At 43.1% G+C, this 27,322-nt stretch overlaps 1 protein-coding gene across 4 annotated transcripts in view; it reads left to right on the top strand.

Moving 5' to 3' along the window:
* WDHD1 (WD repeat and HMG-box DNA binding protein 1) overlaps window positions 1-22,869 on the top strand; it is a 68,478-nt gene extending 45,609 nt beyond the window's left edge. For all 4 annotated transcript variants that reach the window (XM_066608004.1, XM_066608003.1, XM_066608005.1 and 1 more), the window contains exons 16-26: window positions 1,104-1,260; window positions 2,674-2,788; window positions 6,091-6,222; window positions 6,321-6,547; window positions 9,408-9,547; window positions 10,944-10,994; window positions 12,082-12,125; window positions 13,086-13,238; window positions 16,234-16,352; window positions 19,960-20,095; window positions 21,806-22,869. In XM_066608004.1, the coding sequence (XP_066464101.1) occupies window positions 1,104-1,260; window positions 2,674-2,788; window positions 6,091-6,222; window positions 6,321-6,547; window positions 9,408-9,547; window positions 10,944-10,994; window positions 12,082-12,125; window positions 13,086-13,238; window positions 16,234-16,352; window positions 19,960-20,095; window positions 21,806-22,000 (1,469 nt within the window). In that variant the 3' untranslated portion in view covers window positions 22,001-22,869. The remainder of the gene's footprint in view (window positions 1-1,103; window positions 1,261-2,673; window positions 2,789-6,090; window positions 6,223-6,320; window positions 6,548-9,407; window positions 9,548-10,943; window positions 10,995-12,081; window positions 12,126-13,085; window positions 13,239-16,233; window positions 16,353-19,959; window positions 20,096-21,805) is intronic.
* The last annotated feature ends 4,453 nt before the right edge of the window (window positions 22,870-27,322 follow it).

The following is a 27,322-nucleotide window of genomic DNA, read 5'->3' as shown; positions in this document are numbered from 1 at the left end:
TGATTATGTATTTCCACGAAAAGCCACAGTTGTGCAATAACAGCACAAGACGCTATGGATTAGTTTGCAGTTTTGTCTGTTTGCATTTTTACAACAAAGTTGCATTTGTCGTCTTTGTGTTTAGTCCGACGTGGATCAGTTATACAGTATAGCAATATGTGCAGCTCTGCCTGGTCTTTTAGCCAAATATTGACTACACAATAGCGAGCAGCCGCAGTGAATAGGAAGAACATGTCGATCTTTTAGATCCATTATACATGTGTCTTCCGGGGGGGTATGTGATTTTTTGTGTGTGTGTGTTTTTGCTGTAAGGCGCAGGAAAAGGCAGTCACATAAGATGCCATCCCCTTAATAAATAAGACAGCAGTGTTCTGCCACCAGGAAGACGGTGACATCTGATGGTTCAACCTATATTTGTATATCTATGATTAGAAAAACATTGCTTTCTCTCCAAAAAAAAAGTGTCCCCATGTCACAGGTTCTGGCAGGTATTCTAGCTCAGCTCCATTGCCATGAACAAGAGTGACCTGCAATACCACACACAGCCTACGGACAATTGTGGCAATGTTTTGGGAAGAGAACAGCCTTTTTTTTTTTAAATATTTGTCTTGTACATCTCCTATAATCGTTAACCTTGGTGAATGTATTATATTAAGATGAGACCTCATGGCTCTCAAATCTGTTAAATGGATGGATTCTCTGTGACATTAAAGCAACCCTGCGATGCTGAACAGGCAACGATGGCTGCTCCCCCTGTTCGTACTACTTTATGCACACTGTGGATGAGTATTCATCATTAGTCTAAGACACTGCATGCTGCTTTGATTGCCTTGTGCTGTCCATGTTAGCAGTCAGTCAGAGCAGCATGTAGTATCTTAGACGGCATTGTGCATCAGCTATTCAGGAGTGGTGCGGCCATCTTTGTTCAGCAAAATGAGCAGCACCTAAACTTGTCTGATTTGCTTATAATTTCACCTAACTGCAGTTCAGCACCCTAAATATGGGGGGGGAGGGGTTAAATTTTACACGGTTAAAATTGTAACCAGATGTTGTAGACCAACGTTATAGTGAGAATGGTTGGAACTTGTGTGTTTTCTTATCAGGGAGCCCCTGTTATGTGGATTCGGAGGGTGTTGTGCGGCTGCTGAACAGATCCCTTGGATATACCTGGACCCCTGTGTGCCTTACTAGGGAACATTGCAAAGGGAAGTCAGATCACTATTGGGTGGTTGGTGTCCATGAGAACCCCCAGCAGTTAAGGTTAGTAACAGTTTATCTTCTTTGCCCTACCTTGTTGCTTTATTTGCTAAGTTAAAGGGCCACCCCAGTGATTTTTTTCTTAAACTCATTATGTAGCTACGCCCCCAGTATTTATCAGTTGGCTACAGTTACCATGGTTAGTTTTTATCTGAAATTCTTGGCCTTTCTTCCTCAGATGGTCATGTGATCTAAATTCTGACCATTTGAGATTTACTTGGGGTTTTGTATTGATTTTCTAGTCAGTTTCACAGTCCATGTTATGCTCTTATATGGAAACTCTGACAGAGACTGCATCCAGAGGAAAATGGTCAATCCTATCATTCACATGTACTTTGGTACATAAAATATACAGTGTTTTCATGGACCACAACTGTGCGTATTGAATGTGCTTTGCTTTTTTTCCCCCACGTGTTCTCATTGCATTTTTCACACGCAGGAAAAAAAAAAGCAAGACATTCCTCATTGATTCCACCCGTAAATATGTATATGTCGTGTGTATTCACTGCGTATTTATGCAATCTCATTGACTCTAATGGGCTATTTTGGTCTGTATATATGCATGTGAAAAACGTACGTCTAAAAACCCCAATGCAAATGGATGGCGTTTACCACTACGTGTTATGCTCATACGATATTTGCAGCACAATTACTTCCATGTGATTGAGCCCTTAATAATGATGATCACACAGCTCCTGTCACACAGTTGTAACATACGTGATCCCAGTCCATCCTCCAAATTGTATACTTATGGCCTGTAACTTATTTAGGCAAATATAATGTAAAACGATTCCCCAGCAGGCAGAAATAGTACAACCTGTAACTAATGCTGTCTTGATGCATCATGGAACTGATTGAAAGTAAGAAAATCTCTCACTCAAGGTGGTGTCTGATAAGTATCAGACAAAGGGGCTGCACTGCAGGGAAGTGGCTATAATACATGCAGTACACCTCCAGAGTGTTATAGCAATCAGGTGAGGGGCAGGGATGGAAAAATGTGTTTTTACCAGAGTGGCTCTTTAACTTTAAGCTTTTTATAAAATGTAGCATTATCTGTATCTTTATGCCTCTGTAATGTTGATCTTTAGGTAAAGAAAATGATTAATTGGAACAATGCTCAAGAGATAGAAGTCTTTTGTTTTTTGGAAATGTTGGTGATCCGGGGATTATTCCGATTGCCAGATTAAAGTCGGGAAGGAATTTTCCCCCCTTTTAAATGGGGAAAATCGGCTTCTACCTCATTGAGCTTTTTTGGCCTTCTTCTGGATCAACATTTGTGGGGTAATAGGCTGAACTGGATGCACATATGTCTTATCTTGGCCTTATGTAAGATGTTACTTTCCAGAATGGGCTGAAGAATTGGTTTACTTGATTGTCAAAGGTTTATGCTGATGAGGTCCAATGTGTAATCCTCAGGTGTATCCCCTGTAAAGGTTCAAGGTTTCCGCCAACACTACCGCGCCCCGCTATGGCTATTTTGCCCTTCAAACTTCCATATTGCCAAATCACAACAGAGAAAGGACAGATGGAGGTAAGAAACTAATTAAGACATTACAATCCAAGTACTGCAAGGTGGGGTACAGAAGTCTGTAGGGGTGTAGCAGGATTGGTGTGGATAGCCAGTGTACTAATGTCAAGGAAGGAAGGAAGATTTTGGTCCCGGATATTCCATGTAATATGTATTGGCTGTCCTCTCATAGAGTCGCCATCAATACAAAGGTAAACTGTCTCTGCTAACAATACACTTATGTCTATTTAATGATAAATTCCAATTATCTACATACAGGCAGGATTTTCCTAATTTTATTCTAATTTGATCTCTGCTTAATTGTACATTCAATGCATATTTTGTGCTGTGGATTTTGCATTAACATCCATACCATTTGATGCAGTTTTTGCTGCAGATCCACAGCGGATCTCACTCTTTCAATTGAACTGGTTACTTTTAACCCCATAGTGACGGCACTATCGTCTTTCCGCGTCCTGCTGTCGCAGGACGTGTATGGAGGGAGATAGCGCAGCTATCTCCCTCCATACAGCGTGGGCGTCAGCTGTTTATTATAGCTGACACCCGCGGGCAATAGCCGCGTTCGGGCGATCGCGGCTATTAACTTTTTAAATGCCGCTGTCACTTCTGACAGCGGCATTTAAATCCCGCCTAATGAAAGGCCCCAGGGCTGCCTTAACAGACGGGGTGGCTTCATAGGCTGCCTGTGAAATAGCAGTATGACGTAATGCTATAGCACAGTGGTGGCGAACCTATGGCACGCGTGCCAGAGGCGGCACGCAGAGCCCTCCCTGCTGGCACGCGCCGCCATCGGCTGCTCACCACATTAGTGAATGCCTGCAGGGGCCGCGGCCCCTCTGCTGATATTCACTCAGCGCTGCTATCTGTGCTGATCCCGGTGCACACTGTGAGTCAGTGTGCAGCTAGGATCCTTCTCCCCCCTCTTCCGACGTCTCCTACTTTGGTTCCGCAAGAGCAGGGGGAGAAGGCATCCAACAGCAGCACACTGCCTTCAGTATGCACCTGGGATCAGGCAGGAGAGGAGCGGCGCTCCCGCGAGGAGGAGGGGTAAGTATGTTAAGCTGGGGGTGGGCATTCTGACAGCTGGGAGAATCGCTGTGGGGGGGGGGGGGGGCAGGGGAGGCATTCTGACTGCTGGGAGAATCGCTGGGGGGGGGGGAGGCATTCTGACCACTGGGAAAATCGCTGGGGGGGGGGGGGGGGGGGGAGGGGAGGCATTCTGACTGCTGGGAAAATCTCTGGGGGGGAGGCATTCTGACTGCTGGGAAAATCGCTGGGGGGGGGCATTCTGACTGCTGGGAAAATCGCTTGGGGGGGGCATTCTGACTGCTGGGAAAATCGCTGGGGGGGGGCATTCTGACTGCTGGGAAAATCGCTGGGGGGGAGGGGAAGCATTATGACTGCTGGGAAAATCGCTGGGGGGGAGGGGAAGCATTATGACTGCTGTAGAGATGAGCGAACGTACTCGTTTCGAGTACTTACGCACCCGAGTACCGCCATTTTCGAGTACTTCAGTACTCGGGTGAAAAGATTCGGGGGGCGGGGAGAGGCGTGGCGTTGCGGGGGGTAGCAGTGGGGAACAGGGGGGAGCCCTCTCTCTCTCCCCCCCCACTCCCCACTGCTACCCCCCGTACGGAAGTACTCGGAAATCGCGGTATTCGGGCGAAAAAGGGGTGTGGCCGAGCACGTTCGCTCATCTCTAGACTGCTGGGAAAATCGCTGGGGGGGAGGGGAAGCATTATGACTGCTGGGAGAATCGCTGGGGGGGGGGGGGGAGAGGCATGACTGCTGGGAGAATCACTGTGGGGGGGGGAGTGGAGGCATTATGACTGCTGGGGGGGGGGGGGGGAGCGGGCATTATTACTGCTGGGGGACCGCTGGGGTATGTCACTATTACCACTGGGGGGGGGGGGGGGTCACTATTATCGCTAGGAGGGCCACTATTACCACTGGGGTATGTTTACATGTGGCGGAAATGGGTAGGGCTGTTTCAAAATAGACAGGGTGCAGATTTTGACAACTTTTTGGATGCGAAAATGCTGCAGAATTTTCCACATCCAAAAAGCAGTCAGAATCTGTACCCTGTCTATTTTGAAGCAGCCCTGTCCTTTTTAGAACGACGGGGGTAAAATCATACGTCGTGATAAGCCCCGCCCCCTGACGTGTTGGCACTTTGCGATACATAAGTTGGTTTTGGGTTGCAGTTTGGGCACTCGGTCTCTAAAAGGTTCGCCATCACTGCTATAGCATTACGTCATACTGCAGGAGCGATCAAAGTATTGCATGTTAAAGCCCCCCAGGGGGACTTCAAAGTAAAGTAAAAAAAAAAAAAAATCAATAAAGTTTTTTTTAATGGTAAAAAAAAAAAAAAGTCATAAAAGTTTAAATCACCCCCCTTTTGCCATATCTATTATTTAAAAATCTAAATCAAAAAATAAAAATATGTATTTGGTATCACCGCGTCCGTAAAAGTTTGATCTATCAAAGTAACGCATTATTTTTCCTGCACGGTGAACGTCGTCCGAAAAAAAAACAAAACGCCAGAAATACACTTTTTTGGTCACCCTGTCTCCCAGAAAAAACGCAATAAAAAGCAATCAAAAAGTCGTATGTATTCCATATTGATACTATCGGAAACTACAGGACATCCCACAAAAAATGAGCCCTTGCTCAACTACGTCGACGAAAAAATAAAAAAGTTATCGCGCGCACAAAATGACCGCAGAAAATAATTGAAAAAAATTAAATATCTTTAAAAAAAAAAAAATGCAAGTACTACAGCAAAAACAATACTATACAAGTTTGGTATCGTAGTAATCGTACTGACCCATAGAATAAAAATATCAGGTCGTTTTTGTTAGTTTGTGCTCCGTAGAAACAGGACGCACCGAAAGATGGTGGAATGTCGTTTTTTTCCCCCATTTCTCTCCGCTTAGAATTTTTAAAAAGTTTTTCAGTACATTATATGGTACAATAAATAGTGCTATTGAAAAATACAACTCGTCCCGCAAAAAACAAGCCCTCATACAGCGACTTCGATGGATAAATAAAGGAGCTACGATTTTTTAAAAGGGAGGAGGAAAAAACAAAAATGGAAAAAAGCTCAGTCACTAAGGGGTTAATGGGTTTTTTGACGTGGATTTAAGTGCGGGTTTTCCGCCCCATTTCCACTTTGTGTGAACGGTACGAAGTTGTTAAAGGTCCTGTTACCTATTGTGTAGTTAAGATGGTATTATGCTTTACCAAATTCACTTGTGCGTTTATTTAAGCCAATGTCTAATGTTTAATTGTGTTTTCGTTCCCAGGAACAATACTGGAGGTCGCATATTTTCACCAATCATGTTGATTATTTGGCTAAGAACGGTTATGAATGTGATGAAAATGTCAAAACGGAAGCTGAGAAGGAGCAGCAGGAACTGCTAATGAAGATGTTTGCTGTGAGTATATAGCATATGTGTTTAATGGATACGATGGTTTTCTTATAACATGTACATATACCTAGCTAGTGTTTCTGGTTTTTGTTTTACTTGTGCAGTTGTCTTGCAAACTGGAGCGTGAATTCCGCTGCATGGAATTGGCTGAGCTCATGACTCAGAACGTGATGAACCTGGCTATTAAGTATGCCTCACGCTCCAAGAGGCTAATTCTGGCCCAGCGGCTCAGTGAAATGGCTCTAGAGAAAGCAGCAGAATTGGCATCAGCCGAACAGCAGGAAGACGAGGGGGAGGAAGAGGAAGATTTCCGGAGCAGGCTGAATGCCGGGTAAATCTTGTAGGGTTTACAAACTCGACACCAGTAAAAGAACCTTAAAATGTCATGTAACGGTTTTACTGTTTCTATGCTATGCTCGATGCAGTCTTGTGACTAAAAAGGGTCCTTGTGTCAAAATATAAGTGACCTTGTTGTCCATAGCAGCCAATCAGCTCATAGTAGTGTTTAAGATTTGAGGACTGAGCTGTGCTATAGCCTGTAAATATAATGTCTTAATTCGTTCTGTTTTGCCATCTGTCTGGGTGACAATTAGGATACCGTTACAATGTCCATAGGGGTTGTCACACATCTTTCCAACATTGCTATATTATTGCATAACGAAGCAGATTTTATTTATTTTTAGGGGCTGTGTAGAGTTTTGGGTTCTGAAAATGTACCGCAAAATTAAAACGGCATGCTCCAATATATTTGTATATTCCCCAAGTTATAGTGTGTTTCTCTCATGGGTTATGTTCCTGTAAATCTCTAGGTTTATAATGTGTTCTGCAAAAATCCAGAGATCTGGTTGATAAGATTAGGCTAGTAGACTAACCCCTCTTAAATCTACGAACAAGAAAAGTATTGTAACACTTAACATTACATGCAAGCGTCATGGTCCTGCTTTCAGGAGATTGAGGATTAGTAGTAATCTGTACTTGCATGTCAATGCTGGCCATTTAAATGATGCCTAATCAGAGCAATGGTTTCTTTATACTCTACAATATGGAACTCTTGTCCCGTATTTACAAGTGTTTTTTTTTTGGTGTGGAGAAATAACAGTATCGATGCAAAGAAAATGACATGTCCTCATCCAGCTGTTATTGTAATATGTAGTTATAGAATATCCGGACTGTGACCAGTAAGAGACAGCGGTAACGTCTTCGTCAGTCTTAGGCTATACTGTAGGCAGCTCTTCACGTCCACAAGTAGCTGGAGTCAGCGTACGTACATTCATGGCGAACTATCAGAATCTAGAATATTTGTATGCAATTTCTGTAAATTGAAGGCCTTAAAGGGGTTGTCCCGCGGCAGCAAGTGGGTCTATACACTTCTGTATGGCCATATTAATGCACTTTGTAATATACATTGTGCATTAATTATGAGCCATACAGAAGTTATAAAAAGTTTTATACTTACCTGCTCCGTTGCTGGCGTCCTCGTCTCCATGGTGCCGACTAATTTTCGCCCTCCGATGGCCAAATTAGCCGCGCTTGCGCAGTCCGGGTCTTCTGCTTTCTTCTATGGAGCCTTTCGTGCAGGATGCCGGCTCCATGTAGCTCCGCCCCGTCACGTGCCGATTCCAGCCAATCAGGAGGCTGGAATCGGCAATGGACCGCACAGAAGAGCTGCGGTCCACGGAGGAAGAGGATTCCGGCGGCCATCTTCACAGGTAAGTATAGAAGTCACCGGAGCGCGGGGATTAAGGTAAGCGCTCCGGTAAGCTTTCTGTACGTCCCTGCATCGGGGTTGTCTCGCGCCGAACGGGGGGGGGGGGGGGTTGGAAAAAAAAAAAACCCGTTTCGGCGCGGGACAACCCCTTTAAATGCTGCTGACATTTTTGTCCTAAAGCTTCCATATACAAGGCATCTTGGGACTTTATAATGTCCTGCACATTTTCTGTTGCAGTTTGCCTTGAAAATTACAGTATTACTCTCCACATAGGAAAGACAAAGCCCTTTTAAGTAAACCACTGCACGAGCGCTGATGTCACTGCTAAGGTCGTCAGCACCCGTGCGGAGTGTTTACACTGACAGACTTCACCGCTGGATCGTGGGCTTCTCGCTCAGCAGTGAAGTGCTGAGCGGGGAGCGTTTACACACAGCGACAAGCCAGCAATGGTTTTTAAGCTGACTGAAAAGTGAGCTTAAGGCCTCTTTCACGCGGGCGATGGCGAAATCGCGACTTTGTAGCGCTCTTTTGCAAGGATTTTCAAGGGAGCTTGAAATATAAGCCATACCCCAAAAATGAGCCCTGGCTGCATTAAAAAAACAGAACACACAATACATCACCTAACAGGCGCTGTCCGGCTTCACTGCATGTCTCCTCTGCAGCTCCGGCAGACTTGCTTGTAGTTTTCACCTAGCGCTTCCTGGTCAGGAGTTCAAAAACCCCACCTCCAGGAAGCGCTGACTCTGATTGGCTGAGTCGCGGCTCTTGAGAACCAATCACAGATCCTTCAATGCAATGCCACAATCTTTTTTTCTTGCAATGTAGCAGCCTACAAAACATTGCTAATGTGAAGGAACCCATTGGGAAGTGTGGGCTTCACATACATGCGTTTTCTAGCACTGTCGTATCACTAGAAGATCGCGCGTTCTTGTCGCCGGTGTGAAAGCAGCCTAAAAATCTGTAAATGAATATTGAGCGATTTCTGTGCATTTAAACTGCACAATTATCGCTCAAATTCATTAGTTTGAACAAATTTTGAGCGATAATCGTCCCGTGTAAATGGTCCAATGAGCTGTCCTTATTTTATATAGGATCACCTTCACCAGGCGGGCTATTAGCATTGGGCCTGCAGAGGCAAATTTCTATATTAGAATGCAGCACCCATGTCGAGGAGATTTATACATTTTGAGGGGCAATCTGAAATAGTTGAAGTTGTTATAAGACAGGAAGACACGTATCACTTCCAGGCAATTCTTGTTGCAATAAGATACATCACAGCATTGAAGGAAAAATCCTGCAAGCCATCAATTCACTCCAGTGGGGACAATTATGGCAACCAAATCCATCCCTCCACGGCTCCATTTGGTTATGTTTTAACACTGGCATATCTGTAATCTATAAATGATAGGATAAATAACTGTAAACAATTAGATATGCTAATAGGCCCACTTTATTAAGCCATATGATGTGTGCTTTGTTTCAGATACAGCAGGACTGCCACAGAATGGGGGAGGCCAAGTGTAAAAACAGCAGCACACGAACAGGACGTAGAAATGAATTGTGACGATGAGGAATCGGAGGTTGTTCAGCAACCTGAAACTCCCAACCTAAATAAAAAGACTGGTCAGTTCCCCCACATTGACTTAAACGCTTTTGCTGCCAGAGTAGTAAAATGTTACAATGTTCTTTTTACTTTTTTTCTTAGTCCTCAGAGGGAACAACAACTTGTGATATGCTTTGATCACTCCTGCAGTATGATGTAATGCCATAGAATTACATCATACTGCGATCGGACAGCCATTCTATCAAGCCACCCCACAGAAAGACCCTGGCTGCCATGACACCCACATGGCTCCCTGTGATCTTATCACGGGGGGGCCATACGGGACTAAGAATATCGTGCCGGGGGATTTAAATGCCGCTGTCGGAATTCATTGGCATTTTAAAGGGTTAATAGCTCCGATGAGCTGCGCGGCTTATCGAAGCTGTTGCTGGCGAGTGTCAGCTGTAGAAAACACCCGGCGCCTACATTGTATAGAGGGATATCGCAGCGCAATCTCCCTTCATACGTACCCCGACACTGCAGGATGTAAATGTACGCCCTGCAGCGTTAAGGGGTTAATATATAGCATCAACCTCTTAATATTTCAGCAGCAGAGGGGAGATCTTCTCCTGGATTTGTATGGTCACTTGACACGTTTAAAGCCTTTGATTCCATTGAATGGAAATACTTTTGAATGAGCTTCACCCTGCATATCCTGGCCTGGGTGACGCTGTTATATGAATCTCCCAGTGCCATACTAATTTTGATGTCTCGGGCTCCTTCCATCTTGGAAGCGGTATGAGGTAGGGTTGCACTTTGTCTTCGTTTCTGTTTGCACTGGCTAATGAGCCATTGGAGGTGGCATTTCGACAGGCCTTATTGATTAGGGACTTGTTTAGAGGCACAATGGAGAAAATGTCACTATATACAGATGACTTCCTAGTTTATTTGCTGGATGTTGTTCCTTCTCTGGCTTCTTCCCTTGGTTTGATTGAGAGCTAGGGAGCTTTCTTGGGCCTACTGGTCAATTGGTCTAAATCTGTCAGGTTTCCCTCGGCTCCTAGCTTTTGTCCTACATCTGTACCACCAGTGTCTATACTAATAGTCAACCAATTTAAATACTTGGGATGGTGATCCCTCAAGAAGCCCAAACGCAAATGTATTGTGTATGGACAGCTTTGCATACGCTACCCATAGAAAAGTATAGAGGTGTCCCTGCATGAAACACACTGAAATAGAACATGCTGCGATTGTTACACGCAAATGTGAATGGATTAATGAAAATCCATGTACTTTCATTGACTTCATCGTATATCACGCGGCCATTCATCGCATGCATAATAAGTGGTGAAATCACGGTCATGCAAATGAGCCCTATGTTAAGAGTTTTAATAGTCAGTAAAAATGTTTCTTGTCCCTATTTTGTTACATTTCCTTGTGACATATTTAATGGTCCAATATTCGTCCCTTTCACAGCCACAAATCCTTTTAGCAGAAGTAGCACTCCAGCTGAACAGCCAATCTCCGGTAAGCACTGTTTCTTTGTAACTTTAGAGAACATTCCAGCAGCATTTTTTTACTAGGCTGTGGGATTCTGTCTATGGGTTCTGAACAAAATACCGAAAATGATCTTGAGATCCCCTAATGTATTTATAAAGGCTGATTTAGACAACGTTTTTTGCTCAAAAATCGTTCAAAGACGTCTTTTGAGCGATAATCCTTGTGTGTAACTGCACTGACATTGTGCAGTTTTCGTTAAGGAATCGCTGATCATTCTTTCAGCATGCTCAAAGACAACGATGAGCCTTATCAGGAATTCACAGCGGGATACAGGTGATACTATTGTTTCAGCTGTATCCCGCTCCCTGAACACACGGCGGGGTATGAAGATCACTGCAGTCCATCTGTGTTCTGCATACCCTGCTTTGAGCGCTCAGCTGTATAACAGCCGAGCGCTCCAAGCAGAGAACAGCTGAATGCAGAAGACAAGCGGCCTCCCCCACTTGTCTTCTGCATCCCCCGCTCGGAGCGCAAAGTGATTGCTCAACGTTTGAGGGATCACCCTGCGCTGTGAAGGCACACAACGATTATTGTTCAAAAGACATCTTTTGAGCGATTATCATTGTCTAAACCAGGCTTTAGTGAAACAGACGCCACTTCATTCTGTACTGCAAATAAACAAAACAGAATACTTGGGAAATGGACACCAAAGTAGTGTCCATATGATTAATGGAAGTGGTTCAGTGGTGTCACCTCCACACAGTGGCTCCATCTTGACATGGAATCCCACTATGTGATCAGAAATGCTGTGGAGATCCCTTAGTGTTAACATTGAGATGTTGTTCCCTTTTGAGAAGGTTTTCTACATATAGCCTTTATTAATGTATATGGGTAATCTGTAGCGGTCTGACAACTGAGATCTTTTCTGAAAAGGAGAGGTACTGCTTCCTCTTTTTTGGTGGTCATGCATGAACAGTCAGTGAAATAAATACAGTTGAGTGCAGTCTGTCACCGCTGACCTAATTAGCATGTCCTAATTGAACTGACATAGAATCCCTAATCCATTTTGATTACATCATATATCAATTTTATCTTTGTTTTTTCTTTGTAAAAGGTACAATTGTGTCTAGCAACCAAGGCAGAGTTAACCCTTTTAAGGTATGACCTTTTGTGTATATGAAACTTATTGCAGGATGCCTTACTTGTATCATTTTAAACTGACATTTTGAGGGGGTTAACGTAATTAAATACTACACCCTGAATGTTCCTGTGATATCGCACATTGTTTTCAATGGGGCCGGCCGCAGAGCTAGCCCCATTGAAAACAATGGGAGAACTCCTCTGCCGCAGCTGTGACAGCTGCGGCAGAGGATTCCCCACATCCCCGAAGTGATGCACGGCTTTTTTCACATAAAAACACTTCGCATCACTGGGGCTTTCACGCGGATGGTGAGGGCGATATCGGGCCGTGAATCAAGGCCCAATATCCTCCTCGCCCGTGTAAACTGGCCTTAGGGTCTATTCACACATAACAGAAATTGCTGAAATTGTCCCATTCATCTTTATGGGGCTTTCAGGTATCTATGCATGTTGCAGAAACCACCCCATTCACATGTATAGAATACACGCTTGGGTCACAAAACTTTTTGCAGCATATCTGCCACATGTGAATATACCCCTAAGGTGGAGTTCTCAGCTGTAGATGATGATAAAAAATCCAGGCATTATAGATAAGTCAATACAAACAAAAAACCAAGATGCATATGGTCTTGTAGAATGTAACAATGAGAGAAGAGGACAGATCGTCCAGATATTTTGAACTTTGTACACAAATCCAGAAGCTAAAGGAATAACGTCTCATGTTATTAGCTTAGATAATGTCAGAGGAAGGATGAGTCACGCTATCATGCTAAAGAAATCTCATATTGAAGCTTTCAAATACGTCATTCTGCTGGTCAGGAAGGTGTAGAAAATGTCTGAGGACTTCTTTGGTTTTAGTTCTGAAGCCATGTATTACTGTAGGATTTATTTTTTAATATTCTGAACATTTTCTTCCTACTTTGTGCAGATCTGAAAATAACAATGTGGGATTGTTAAAATGATTTCTTTGTTAAAAAGGTATCTGCAAGTCAGAAGAGCCCGGCCCTAGCAGGCAGCTCATCCCGCATCCTCGATAACATGAGTAAATTAGCAAAGAAAACACCCCCTGCTGCAAGCAAGTCTGATTCTCTGGTCATAAAGCCTCTTGTTCCAAGGGCAAAACCTAAGCAGGTATATTAGAAAACATTAATTAATTTCCAGGTTTCCATTCCAAGAAATATACTGTACGCTGTATGATGGTATTGTACGTTGGGTTTAGTTCCATTGCGATTTTGTCTTATTTTCTTGGTTTCTTGCCAAACCTCTGTTACCCTTCCTGGAAAAAATGGGTGACAAGAGTGCCAAAGTTTTGGTTTTCTACTCCATAGCTTTGGTGTGCAGTCTTTGATAGTGTGCACCAAGGTCTAGTTTGAGAATTTGGGGATGTTGTTCTTTCTTCACTTGGAGGGAATTACTTGGTGTACCTAAACTTTTTTAAAATATTTTTTCCCATAATTCCCTATGCTTTATCTGACAGCATCCTCCCACATGACTGTTAAACCCCACCCACTACAGACATGCTCATCCTGCTTTCCACCTCGATTCTACTGTAGTTTATGATAGTAATGACAGCTGCAGTTCTGATTGCAGTATGTTTCTATATTAAGATGAAAGCTGTGAAACCATATGGGGTGTTATCTCTATCTGGCACTCCCTTCTCATGCTCAGACCTGCTCTGAAAACAGACATTAGGAGGTTCCTGGTGGTAGATGTATATCCCTGGCACAACAAAGGTAATATTCAAACAGTAGAGTGGTTGCTAGTCAAACAGTTGCCTATAGCATTATCTAAAGGAAGTATATCTGTAATGTGAGTTTGTATTTCCAAAAGGCTGAGCGGTTGAATTTTGGCACGACCATTCTTTAGGGCCTAAATAGTAAAGGGGTCACAACTTACTTTTGCAATTAGCATTGAATAATCAAGTGCACCCCTATGTAATGTAGCTAATCTAATTCTCTAACTTCCCGGTGTTGTACAAACATGAAATTTGGCAGGAGCATTCTTTTAGTCCTAAATAGGAAAAGTAAAGTAGTCACGGGGGCTGTTGTGGCTGAAGCGCGTTCAGCGCAGACCTGTGAGCTGTATGCTTTTTATTTAATAAAGTATAAAAAATTTTTAGCGGTGGCAGCTCCTCTCCACTTCTATTTTTTTTCATGTAAAGTAGTCACAACTTGATTATTCAATTCTAAACATGAAAGTAAGTGACCCCCTACGTAATATAACTAATAACACAAATCTGTACCGCACAAACTTGAAATTTGGCATGGCCATTCCTTACGTTCTAAATAGAAAACGTAAAGGCGTTGTAACTTGAATATTTAATTTTAGGCGTGAAAAACTGTGAACATTTGTGATACATGAGTTATTTTCTCAGAAATCATAAAGCCTAGGGAAATGATTTAAATACTGAGGAGAATCTACCTCGCCTCTATGTGTGTATATATACTTAGGAGAATCTACCTCACCCCTTCTTATGTGTATATACTGAGGAGAATCTAACTGTCCTCTCTGTGTGTATACTGAAAGGCTGTAAAGTACATAAGGAAGCATCCATGGACTGCAGGGATGGAGCATGCCTTTAAGGCTAAGAAGGGGCTGCAACCTCCAGTCTGGTGGTAAATTTGAATAAAAAGGGGCATTACCTTTAAGGATAACAAGTGAGAGGAATGGTACATGCAGTCTGAGGAGAATCTAACGCTCCTTTATGTGTATACATATTTTATTCCTCTGAAGTAACAATGGCTTTATAAGATTTTCCGGGCGAGCAGCAGGTAAACACCTGTACCGAATTGTGTGACTGGCACGTGCTCAATGTGTAAGAAATGCAAAATTATATGGCAGCTACTTTTCACTTGAATTTGTACCACCTTAGCAGTTGAGTGGTTGCCACTTGATCAATTGCCTATTGCATAATCTAAAATCTAAGTAGTCATAACAAGAATTTGCATCTAAAAAGGCAACTGCTCAACATTTTTGAAATGCAAATATGTGTAATGGATACTTATATTTTAAACCTTGCTATAGACAATTGCTTGAGAATCGCTTGATTGTCAACCACTCTGATCCCAATTTTGGAAAGAGCAAATCACCTGACCATCAACTGCTCACGTGCCAATTTCAGAGAGGGAATCGCTTGACAGTCAACCGCTCAAATACCAATTTTTGGAGAGACACAATTGCTTGACTGTCAAATGCTCATATTGCCAATTTCAGTCAGAAAAAACAATCACTTGTCAACCTCTTGCATGCCAATTTCAGAGAGACAATCATTAGACCGGCAAACGACCAAAAGCCTGTTTCAGGGGTAAGACAGAGTCAGTTTCTTAACCATTACTGTTCAAAAGCCAATGTCGGGGAAAGGTTTTTTTTCTCTCCAGAATCTAAAGATCGGGAATTTATGGCCTTTTTACACAGGCCAACAGTCGAATAAACGACTGCACGAGTGCTGATGCCGCCACTCAGGTCGTTAGCACTCCTGCAGAGCTTTTACACTAACAGACTTCACCGCTGGAATGCGGGCTTCTTCCTCAGTGCTTCACCCTCTATGGGGAGTGTTTACACAGGACAACAGGCCCGCGATCCAGAGATGGTTTTTAAACTTACTGAAAGTTGGCAATAAAAACCTGTGAATGAATAGTCAGCGATTCTTGTGCATTTACACTGTATGGTTATTGCTCAAATTTGTTCCCCATGGGCACATCATCTATCAGAAAACAAGCATTTCTCCGTGTAGGTGTTGTCTGATGATGAGTTTCAGTAAGCCTGCACAGTTCCTACTAATGGAGGACACGCTGCACATGGTCCACACAGCTGTCTAATTCTGGGCCTGTCTGCTGACACATTGCGTCAAGGACAGAAGCGGAAGGCCAGAGCATGGATGTGTCATCGGCAGAGGAGCTGGCAGTCTGGAGACATAACTGTCGCTTCTTCCATACAAATATGGACGCTTGCAATGGAAAGCATGAACACTACATATAATAAAGCTGCCTTTTTAAAATTCGCTTATTTGAAAATTCCCGGAATACCCTCTTAAGCATCGGTATTCCACATTGGTCCAGAAGTAAAGCATAGGCTGCAGTGCTTCTTAGTTTAGATGCAATCAAACTTGGCAACTTGTATTTTTCAGGGTCAGACTGCGCTATTCTCAAATATCCAACCTAAATGCACTGCAAAGAAAACACAAGAAAAAGAAAATCCAACACCACCGCCTCCTACTCCTGTTGTAGAGAAAACGGAATCGAAAAAGTAAGTTGTTTTTTGTTTAACAGTTTTCACTTTTAAGTATTATCCATTACCTATACCCGCTCTAATCCTTATCTATTCAGTGAAATGACAGCTATTGGACTCTTCATCCTGCTTGTTACGTATATGTGCAATCACAAGTGAAGTTTGCCTTTGAACAATTACTTGGAAGCAGTAGGACATGAATGCTGCATTCCCATTAGCTAAAAAAACAAAACCCTTACAGCGCTGCCCCTCATGACCGTTGTGTGTGTTAGGTCTCTCTCACACTGACGTAAGGTAACTGTATTACACCAATTTCCCTTACACTACCATGTTGTCTCTTACACATATCACAACAAAAATCGTGACATGCGTGTATTACGTGCGCATAAACAGCAAGATAGCGTATGGGGATTAGCAGCAAGTACGCATGTCATTGTGTGCTTGCTGCATGCTTATGCGAGAGAGATACGCTCACTGCACACAGCAACTTAAGCCCGTCTGAGAGAGGCCTTAAAGGGTGTGATCGCTAAGCATCTGCATTTGCTACAGTACATTACATAATGCAATTATATACAGGGTATCCCAAAAAATATATGCACACTTCAACGTGAAAAATATCTGCATAGAAGCTTTATTACTATACTTCTATAGACATCACAGGATAGCTGTAAGTCGTGTCTGACTTCTGCACTCACATTAGGTGCTCAAAGTGGTCACCATTAATATCCAGACACTATTTCAGCAAACTACTGCACAAACAACATTGGTTACATTGTCTACATTGACTATACAGTGTGCCTCTGCCACTTTACTTGACTCTCCTTAGGTCCACATAGTGGCTTTAGCTAACTTGTGATTACTGACATGTTTAGAGAAAACATACTACATATTGCTGCCATAATTAAACTTGAACAATATGGATCTTCCCTGTGCTATTAAAAAAATAAAACAATGCAAGCTATCTATAAGCAGAGAGATGGTGAGGGAACACTTGGCTAACTTTAATGAATTCAAGTCTCCAGGTCCAGACTGATTATATTCTAAGATACTGAAGAAAACAGCAGAGAAAATTGCTGAACCACTCATCAGAATCTTTGAGAATTCATAGAGCACAGAAGTCCTAGAAGATTGTAACAGGGCAACTGTTGTCACTTTCTTCAAAAAAGGGAGGAAGGTGGATCCAGAAAACTACAGGCCTGTGAGCCTGACTTCTATACCGTGAAAGATCTTTTAGCAAATTATTAAACCACATGTATGCAAGTACTTGGATGAGAATGGAGTAATTAACCAAAGCCAGCATGGATTTGTAACAAACAAGTCATGCCAAACGAATCTAATTTCCTTCTATGACAGAATCACTGACAGGGTTTATCAGGGAAATGCGGTGGATATAGTATATCTTGACTTTAGTAAAGCATTTGACCAAGTATCTCATACTATACTTATTGAAAAAAAGGCCAAATATGGTATTGACAAGGCAACGGTTAGGTGGATTCACAACTGGTTGAGTGACTGTACTCAAAGTGGTCATAAATGGCTGCACATCCAACATGGAAGAATGTAACAAGTGGGGTACCACAAGGCTCTGTCCTAGGCCCAGTGTTGTTCAACATTTTTTATAAATGATCTGGAGGAGGGAATTGAGGGGAAACTGATTGATTGGCACAAAGCTAGGAGGGACAGCTAACGCCAGAGAAGAGAGAGAATTAAAAAAAGATCTAGCATAGGCTGACAGTGGGCTGCAACTACCAGAATGGTATTTAACAGGAAGATATGTAAAGTCCTACGTCTGGGCAAATAAAAAAGCATAAGTAGTATGAGATGAATTGGGCTAAGCAGCAGCACATGTGAAAAAGACTTAGGTATACTAATAGATCATAGACTGAACATGAGTGAATAATGTGATGCAGCAGCATAAAAGGCAAACACAATTCTGGGATGTATTAAGAGAAGCATAGATTCTAGATCACATGAGGTAATTATCCCCCTCTACTCTTCCTTAGTCAGACCTTATCTGGAATACTGAGTCGACAAAAAGCACTCGACAAACTAGAGCAAGTGCATAGAAAATCTACCAGAATGGTGAGCGGTCTGCAAATCATGTCCTATAAGGAACGGTTAAAGGATATGGGAATGTTTCGTTTCCAGAAAAGAAGGCTGAGAGGAGACTGAATAGCGGTCTACAAATATCTGAAGGGCTGTCACAGTGCAGAGGGATCAGCCCTATTCTCATTTGTACAAGGAAAGACTAGAAGCAATGGGATGAAACTGAAAGGGAGGAGACACAAATTAGATATTAGACAGTGAGGGGGATCAATGAGTGGAACAGGTTACCACGGAAGGTGGTGAGTTCTCCTTCAATGGCAGTGTTCAAACAAAGGCTGGACAAATATCTGTCTGGGATGATTTAGTGAATCCTGCACTGAGCAGCGTGTGGACGATGACCCTCCCAACTATGCTATGATTTCAATTTGGATTTTTAAAAAAGTGCATAGATAAGCATTATTGAAGTGTTTATATATTTTTTTGGACACCCTATATTTTTATATAAGCTGATTGCTGCATTCACACCTTTTATTTTGTGTAGATCTGCAGCAGATTTCACATTTTCAATTGAATTTAAATTGAGAGTGCAATCTGCTGCAGGTCCACAACTAAATCCACTGGTTTTCCAACATTTTTTTCTCTCTCAAAGTACTTGCACTTTCTCTTCCGAATGCCCCTGCTCCGATGGCCATTTTTTTTCTCCTTCCTGCAGCTGCAGACGGCCCCTACATAGCATAGTTCTAAATGGGGGCCATCTTCAGCTGCTGGAAAATGACCAACGGAGCAGGAGCGCTCTGAAGTGAAAGTACACATACTCTTTAACCATTTATTGCAAAATTGTAAACTAATAATGTTTACATTTATTACATTGGTGATTTATCCTTCTAAAGCTTTTTACTTGTGGTCATGTATTAATTGTTGGAGCCTGGAAAACACCTTTCATTATGTCTTACTGTTTGATCAATACGAAAAACGCCTGTATCCATCCTTCCATAGGTTAATCACAGTGACCACAGTCGTTCGCTTTCCCTCCGCCCGTGAAGCTTTTCAAGTGCCTGCAGGCTCCTGGTCTTCACTTTCTTCCTGAGTTTGTTAAAAATGCATCTACCTCAAACTCCAGACTTCTGCTTCTCTTCGTAAGCAGGACAATTGTATCTAGTGTAACGAGGAGCAGATTCCTGGCATCTAATAAATGTATATAATTAGAACAAGCTGGAGAATGACATTAACATTTGACTAAACGGAAACATCAAAGACAAAAGGGAGAAGAATGTTTGCGTGTTGCATCAGCAGGAGTGTAGCATGCAGCTCTTCCATATCTGTAGCAGACTGTGGGGGATTCTATACATTTTGTTCTTGTGTATACAGTATGTGGTTTTATAATCCATATTGGTTTTTAAAAAATGACATTGATTGGTTGGAAATGACTAGATTTAGATGTACACTATCCAGTAATGCTCAGAAGTAGTCTTTTTTTTTCCCCAGCACCTTTATGTAGCATCTAGTACAACTCAGCAGTGGCATTTACATCAGGTTATGTGTCTAGATACAATGGTCATGATCTTCTATTTCTTTGCAGATCTAAAACTGGCTTCCAGCTATGGTTGGAGGAGAATCGTCAGAGTATCTTGTCTGAGACTTCTGAACTTGATGAGTCTGAAATTATTAAGGAGGGCATGAGCCGTTTCAGGGCACTGACTAATGAAGAGAGGATGGTAAGTAAAATCTAGGTCCACGACGGCTAGTGAAGGTACAGTCGGCACTACAGCTGGTTTATCATGTAGAGGTACATGCTCTACTGCTGTAAACATTACATCTTTGACAATGCATTGCATTGAAGTGCATTATGGAAGCTCAGCTGGTAAAAGGGTCTGTCTTCCAGTGTTGAGCAAGTACAAAAAGGTAACCAGATTTTTTTAAACCCTTAAATGACCAGCACAGTTTTTTCCCCCTCTTTTGAATCTCTGCATTTAACAGCCATCATTTGTTTTTCACTGACCTGCCTGTACAAGGCCTTGTTTTATATGGGAAGTTATTCTGGTGGTGTTTGGGAGTACATCTACATTATTTTTATATCTAATCATTTTTTTCAGAGGAGTTAGAGAAACCATTTTACACCGAATAACCTGTTTTAAATAAATTCTTCTAGTTATGTCATGTAGATGCCTTAGAAATGTATATATGCGTATAAATCATCAGTTTAAGGAAATTTTTTCCCACGATGTACAAGTATATTCCCACATGATACATTACCATCAGGGTCACTATGATAGGCGGCTGTTTGGGAAACACTAGGTGTGCCCTATCGGCAGGCTTATTATACAGACAAGCATGGGCCCAACTGCACAGGAGTCATCAGACACCCGTGCATAGTTTATTCTACAGCATCATAAAGACATAGTAGAATACGGCACCTTAACAGCAGTCCTAAAAAGGTTTGTTGTTGGTCATTGAATGTTTAAAGCCTTTCTGGAACTAGGTGATGTAGTTGACTACACTGTTCTTCCTGGCCAAAATGTTGGAATCAGCGTTGTCTCTGTTTCACAAATAGCGGCCTGTGGAGCCGACTAGATTTCTGTCCGGTTTTGTTTTCAACATGTCAGAGGGAAGCCTGGAGAGCGGACATAGCACAGTATGAATGTAGCCTAAGGGCTTTTACCCACTAGCGTTTTTTTTAATGCTGCAATATCGCTGCGTTTTTTTAATGCAAGTGTCAATGGGACTTTCTAATGTTAATACTGCATCGCACAAACCTGCGATTTTTGTGCAATGCAATTTTAACATTAGAAAGTCCCATTGAAAAAAATTGCAGCGATTAAAAAAAAAACAAAAAAACGCTAGTGGGTAAAAGCCCTTAACAGACATTTTCATTTACTCAGCATTAGTGCTTGGCTCATGTAGATACATATTTTCTTCTGTACCTACACATTCCACAACGCTTTACAAAGATTGTCATCGCTCCTCTGTCTCCAAGTTGCTCTCTCACCATAACTTACAGTTGACCCATCAGTGTTTTGGGGGAGGACATCTCTTTAAACACGCAGACAACATACAAACTCCATGTAGATTTTGGACTACAACAAAGTAACAGTGCTAAACGCTGTATTCCCTGTAATGTCAGACAATATTGAACCTTGACACGCGGGTCAGAGTCATATAACCACTTTTCTTCTAACATATCACCATGACTTTGCGTTTTGCTGCAGCCAGATGTTCTCTATATGTGCTTTGTAGTTTATTTTATGAGTTTTTGAAAAACCTATTTGCCGTTTTCAGTGCTGCAGCTTTGTGCCACAGTCTCCTGTTTACCAATTAAATAGTAGCCGTCGTGAATGGTCATTGTTAGCAGTTCCTACAGGAACAGCCAGTACGTCTAATTATGCACTGAGCACTACTGAACCGCCTTTATAATTTTCTCTTATTAGATGTGGACAGAAAAAGCTAAAGGAGACGATTCTGCTGATCAAAAAAAGAGGAAACGAGAACAACAAGAGAATTGTGACTCTCAAGAAAGTCCAGAGGGAGATACACAGGATCACAGCAGCACCGTGAAAAAACGTAAACCTTTTGACCAGTCAACAACTAATAAGCTGTCAGCATTTGCCTTTAAGAAAGACTGAGGTCACCATCACGGCCGTTCTGTTCCCAAAGTGGAAATAGCTGCTGGACCTTCTGCGTCCATTTACACCTTCCCAGGAGTCTGGTAAAAGTTTTGTTGTGAAGCTATCCTTTATAGCCAAAGAGTGTGCCTGCAGTCTTTCTACATCCGTGGTAGATATGCCACAGTTGCCCATGTAAAGTGTGGGTACGCATCTGCTTCCTTTCCCATGGAGCACTTCTATGGACGAGAATGCAGTATGGTTAATAAATGCATTTTTCACCCCCAGATATGGACGATGCAGCAGATACAGGAGCATCAGTATCCAAGGCCCAACTCATCAGCTGGCACAATAGAGATTTAGAGGTTTTAGTACGTTTACTGCAAGAAGAATTCCTTAAGACTGGGTTCATACGGGACGGATTTCTAGGGGAATTCTCGCGGATTAGCCACACCGAAAATCCGCTGGAAAAACGCAGCTGCGGGTTTTGGCGCAACTTCGCTGCCTGCATTTCTGCTGCGGAAAAAAAATGGACATGCTGCGTCTTTAATTTCCCCGCCGCATGGCCGTTTCCGTACCGTTTTTCTGCAACGCATTGGCCGCAGCACGTGGACGAGATTTTTGCAAAATCTCGTCCACTTTGCTGGCTAATCCCGAGATTAGGAGCCGCATGCGGACAATCTGCAGCAAATCCGTCCCGTGTGAACCCAACCTTAAAGTTACACACTCAAGTTGTTGTCTTTTATCAGTAGAACCAGATTGTCTGTACAAAGTTCAGTTATGTTATACATGTTCTCTGTGAACTGGTTTGTTTTATTCATGTATTTTATACCTCAGTTTGAATGCGTTGTAAATAAAGATTTGTACATCTACCATTTACTCAGCTGCTACACTTTTATATAAGCTAAACCAGTTGTTTTAAGACTAGAGATGAGCGAACGTACTCGGTAAGGCCGATTTCGCAATCGAGCACCGCGATTTTCGAGTACTTCACTACTCGGGTGAAAAGATTTGGGGGTCGCCGGGGGGCGGGGCGTGGTGGAGCGGGGGGTAGCAGCGGGGAACAGGTGGGAGCTCTCTCTCTCTCCCTCCCCCCCCCCCTACTCCCCTCTGCAACCACCCGCCCCACAGCGCCCCCCGAATCTTTTCACCCGAGTAGTGAAGTACTCGAAAATCGCGGTGCTCGATTGCGAAATCGGCCTTACCGAGTACGTTCGCTCATCTCTATTTAAGACCTTCACCTCAAAAATAAGTAGATGCCTCTACACTGATGGGTGGAGTTATTTTACAGACATGGAGCAAGCTAGGACAGCTGGAGACAGCCCAGTGCTTGAACTTGGCCATCTCTGGCGGCCCCACTGAAGTAAATGGACTGGAGGTGCCCTCTACTTACTGCCCACACTTCGGGATGCACTGAGGTTGCATTCCTAATATCTGCTTTTGTGAGACAGACTAATTACTGGCTGTTGCTGTGCCAGTGGAGTGTCTTTGGTGTGGGTCTCTCTCACTGTAAGGACCCCCGTACACTAACGTTTTTGGGGCCATGTGTTGTCCGTGTTATTTCATAGACAGCAAATGGCTCTATTACAGAGCTATGACATTTTTCACATGGACAGATGGTCCACATGAAATAAAACTCATTACATGTCCTATTACTGTCTGTGTCGCACATGAGAAATAAGACATGCTCATGTATGTCGATGTGCTACTGTGCGTAAATCGGACGGCACACAGACAAGTGTCTGTGAGCTGCACCAAAGCCATTCATGTGCAACTTGCACACATGGGAAGTGTTTTGCCAGTGATCGATAAAGCAACTTTTAGGCTGGGTGCACAACTTCCTGCACTGTGAGAGTACGATCGGGGAGGAGTGATAATTATATTAACTGCACACCCATTAATTTTTAGGTATTGAGTGACATAACGCTTTTAATCCCTTAGTGACCAAGTCTGTTTTCATCTTAATAACCAGGCCAAATTTTGGAAATCTGACATGTCACTTTACGTTTGGCGCGCACGCGCAGAAGATTGCGTCAGGTGCTGAAAGGACCAGAACGCGGCAGAACATCGCAGAGGACAGTGGCGAATAGTTTAAGCTCCCCTCATGGATCTAATCTGTGAGGGGAGCTGAAACTTTAACTTTTTCCCCTTTTTATTTATTTTCATGCAATTGCCATTATCGCATGACCGGGGGTCACATCGCGGCCCTTCCCCCCCCCCCCCCATGACAGCTTCAGGTTGTCAGCTACCTCCGGCAGCCGACAGTAGGGAGCTGTCACGTCCACAAACCCCAGGGCGAGTGTGTTTTTACAGCCCTGGGGATAAAAGCCCACAGAGCCAGGATGTAAGAAGACTATGGGCTGGTCACTAAGGGGTTAAAGAGGTTTTACCATGACTTAAAATTGTTTCACCACCACTTTGTACTTCCTGGTTGCTGCTGACCAGGACATGTGACTTCTGCAGCCAATCACTAGGCACAGCACTGACCACCTATAACCACTAATTGGCTGCAGCAAACACATGTCCTGGTCAGCAGGATGCAAACTAGTGGTGCAGCAATTTTAATCAGCATTTCCAAATCTGCATCATTTTAGATGTTGCAAAATTAGAATTCCCAGCATCCCCCGACTGTCTGCGCCTGTCACTACGAGAGCAGATGTGGTTTTGCTATAGGTTGTGGAATACTGCTTTAAATGAATGCAATGGGATACATTTATTACCTCGTATGTCTAAATCAACCCAAAAAAAATGTTTTGAAAGCAGTAAAAAAAAAATCTGGTCCTGAAAGGGTTAAACTACATTAACTCCTTAGTGACCACCCCATCGTGTTTTTACATCCTGGCCTGCTGGACTTTAATCCCCAGGGACGTAAAAAACATGCTTCCTCTGGGGATTAAAACCCTGCAGGCTGTGGACGTGACAGCTCATTGCTGTCGGTTACCGGAGGCAGCAGACATCCTGGAGCTGTCATCCTGGACTGTTCCAGGATTTTCATGTGAACTATAGAAAAAAATCCTGTCTCAAATGACATATTTGCAAAAATATGAAATTTTATATTTTTCTCCTCTAAACTGCATTAATTTCTAAAAAAGAAACTTTGGGGTCAAAATACTCCTGACCCCCCTCAGTGAATATATCAAGGGTGTAGTTTTTTAAATGGGGTCATTTGTGGGGGTAACTATCATTCTGACACCTATGAGCCTTTGCAATCTTGGCTTGGGAGAGGAAAATGAAGTGTTCCTCAAACTGTTAATAATTAATGTTAAATTTGTACGTCTCAAATGGTTAAAAAAACAAACGTTTTTCCAATATGTGTCCAGAATAAAGTAAATAGATGGAAATAAGATACAAAATGTCTATATTATGTTTGCATGTATTTGAGATATTGCAGTTGAAAATGTGGAAAAAAAATTACTTAAATTTTCCCAATTTTAGCGCTTTTAATAAAAAAACACAAATTCTATCAGTCTATTTTTACCACCTAAATGAAGTACAACATGTGGCGAACAAACAATGTCACAATTAATTGGATATGCAAAACCTTTACAGAGTTATTCTATGTTAAAGTGACACGTCAGATTTCCAAAATTTGGCTCAGTCACTAAGGTGCAAACAGGCTTGGTCACTAAGGGGTTAAAAGTAAACATTTTAACGATAAAACAAAAATGCAATTCAACCCAGTGTGTTTTATGTTAATGCACTCTGCAGGACATAAAACGGCATAGAGTTAAAGGGGTTGTCCCGCGGCAGCAAGTGGGTCTATACACTTCTGTATGGCCATATTAATGCACTTTGTAATGTACATTGTGCATTAATTATGAGCCATACAGAAGTTATAAAAAGTTTTATACTTACCTGCTCCGTTGCTAGCGTCCTCGTTCCCATGGAGCCGACTAATTTTCGCCCTCCGATGGCCAAATTAGCCGCGCTTGCGCAGTCCGGGTCTTCTGCTCTCTTCAATGGAGCCGCTCGTGCAGAATGCCGGCTCCGTGTAGCTCCGCCCCGTCACGTGCCGATTCCAGCCAATCAGGAGGCTGGAATCGGCAATGGACCGCACAGAAGAGCTGCGGTCCACGGAGGAAGCAGACCCCGGCGGCCATCTTCAGCAGGTAAGTATGAAGACGCCGGACCGCTGGGATTCAGGTAAGCGCTGAGCGGTTTGTTTTTTTAACCCCTGCATCGGGGTTGTCTCGCGCCGAACGGGGGGGGGGGGGGGGGGGAGGGTTAAAAAAAAACAAAAACCCGTTTCGGCGCGGGACAACCCCTTTAACACACATAATTCCAGTGTGGCGGAGGAAAGAATAATTGTTCAGAAGCCTGAATTTACCAGAATGCAGTAAAACTGTAGGTTTTTTGGAAAATCTTACACAGAATTAAAGGGGTTGTTAGTTTTTTTTTTCTCCCAAAACATGTTCCCCATGCAACAACATAAACAGTCATATATTTCCGGCTCCTTGCAACTCCCGCACCACTGCTCGGTCCTCTGTGCCCAGTGTTTACAGGCTTGTATCCTACTTTCCCAGGTATGCAAAAAGGGTAAGAACCATTCTTTCCCATATGCCTGGTATTAGTGTTAGGACCCATCGAAAAGCATGGTCACCTGGACATTGGTGGAGAGGCCAATATACTTTCATCAAACGATATACTAAGAACCTTGCATTTCCTCATGTGGTTAGTGAATACATTATTTTTCAGCTTTTTCTCTTCACAGGCTGCAGCAGCCTGTGTATGGGATGTCACAGGCTGCTGCAGCAGCCAAAGACAGAGCTCAGTGATGGAGTGTTGAGCTTTGCCATTGTCTGCAGCAACCTGTAACCATGGGGAAGTGGGGGACCGGGAGCAGCAGTGCTGGACAGAGCAGGGAGCCAGGAGAGGCGAGTATATGAGCGTTTGTTATAAGGGGTGAGGGGTGGAACCTCAGACAGCCCTTTAATTTCTGATACAATTTGTGCTGTCAACAGGCCCCCGCTAGAGGAAGCTTATTGCATCCTGATTAGAGATGAGCGAGTATACTTGCTAAGGCACATTACGCAAGCGAGTAGTGCCTTAGCCGAGTATCCCCCCGCTCGTCTCTAAAGATTCGGGGGGCGGGGGAGAGCGGGGAGGAACGGAGGGGAGATCTCCCTCTCTCCCCCCTGCTCCCCGCCGCAACTCACCTGTCACCCGCGCCGGCACCCGAATCTTTACAGATGAGCGGGAGGATACTCTGCTAAGGCACTACTCGCTCGAGTAATGTGCCCTAGCAAGTATACTCGCTCATCTCTAATCCTGATCTATCATTGAGTTCATTGTATGAACAGGATGCACTAAGCTCCCCTTAATGGTGACTACAGATTGAATTTA

Source organism: Eleutherodactylus coqui, chromosome 6 (genome assembly GCF_035609145.1).
Source record: "Eleutherodactylus coqui strain aEleCoq1 chromosome 6, aEleCoq1.hap1, whole genome shotgun sequence".
Taxonomy (NCBI): Eukaryota; Metazoa; Chordata; class Amphibia; order Anura; family Eleutherodactylidae; genus Eleutherodactylus; species Eleutherodactylus coqui.
This window is presented reverse-complemented; position numbering and strand designations above follow the sequence as displayed.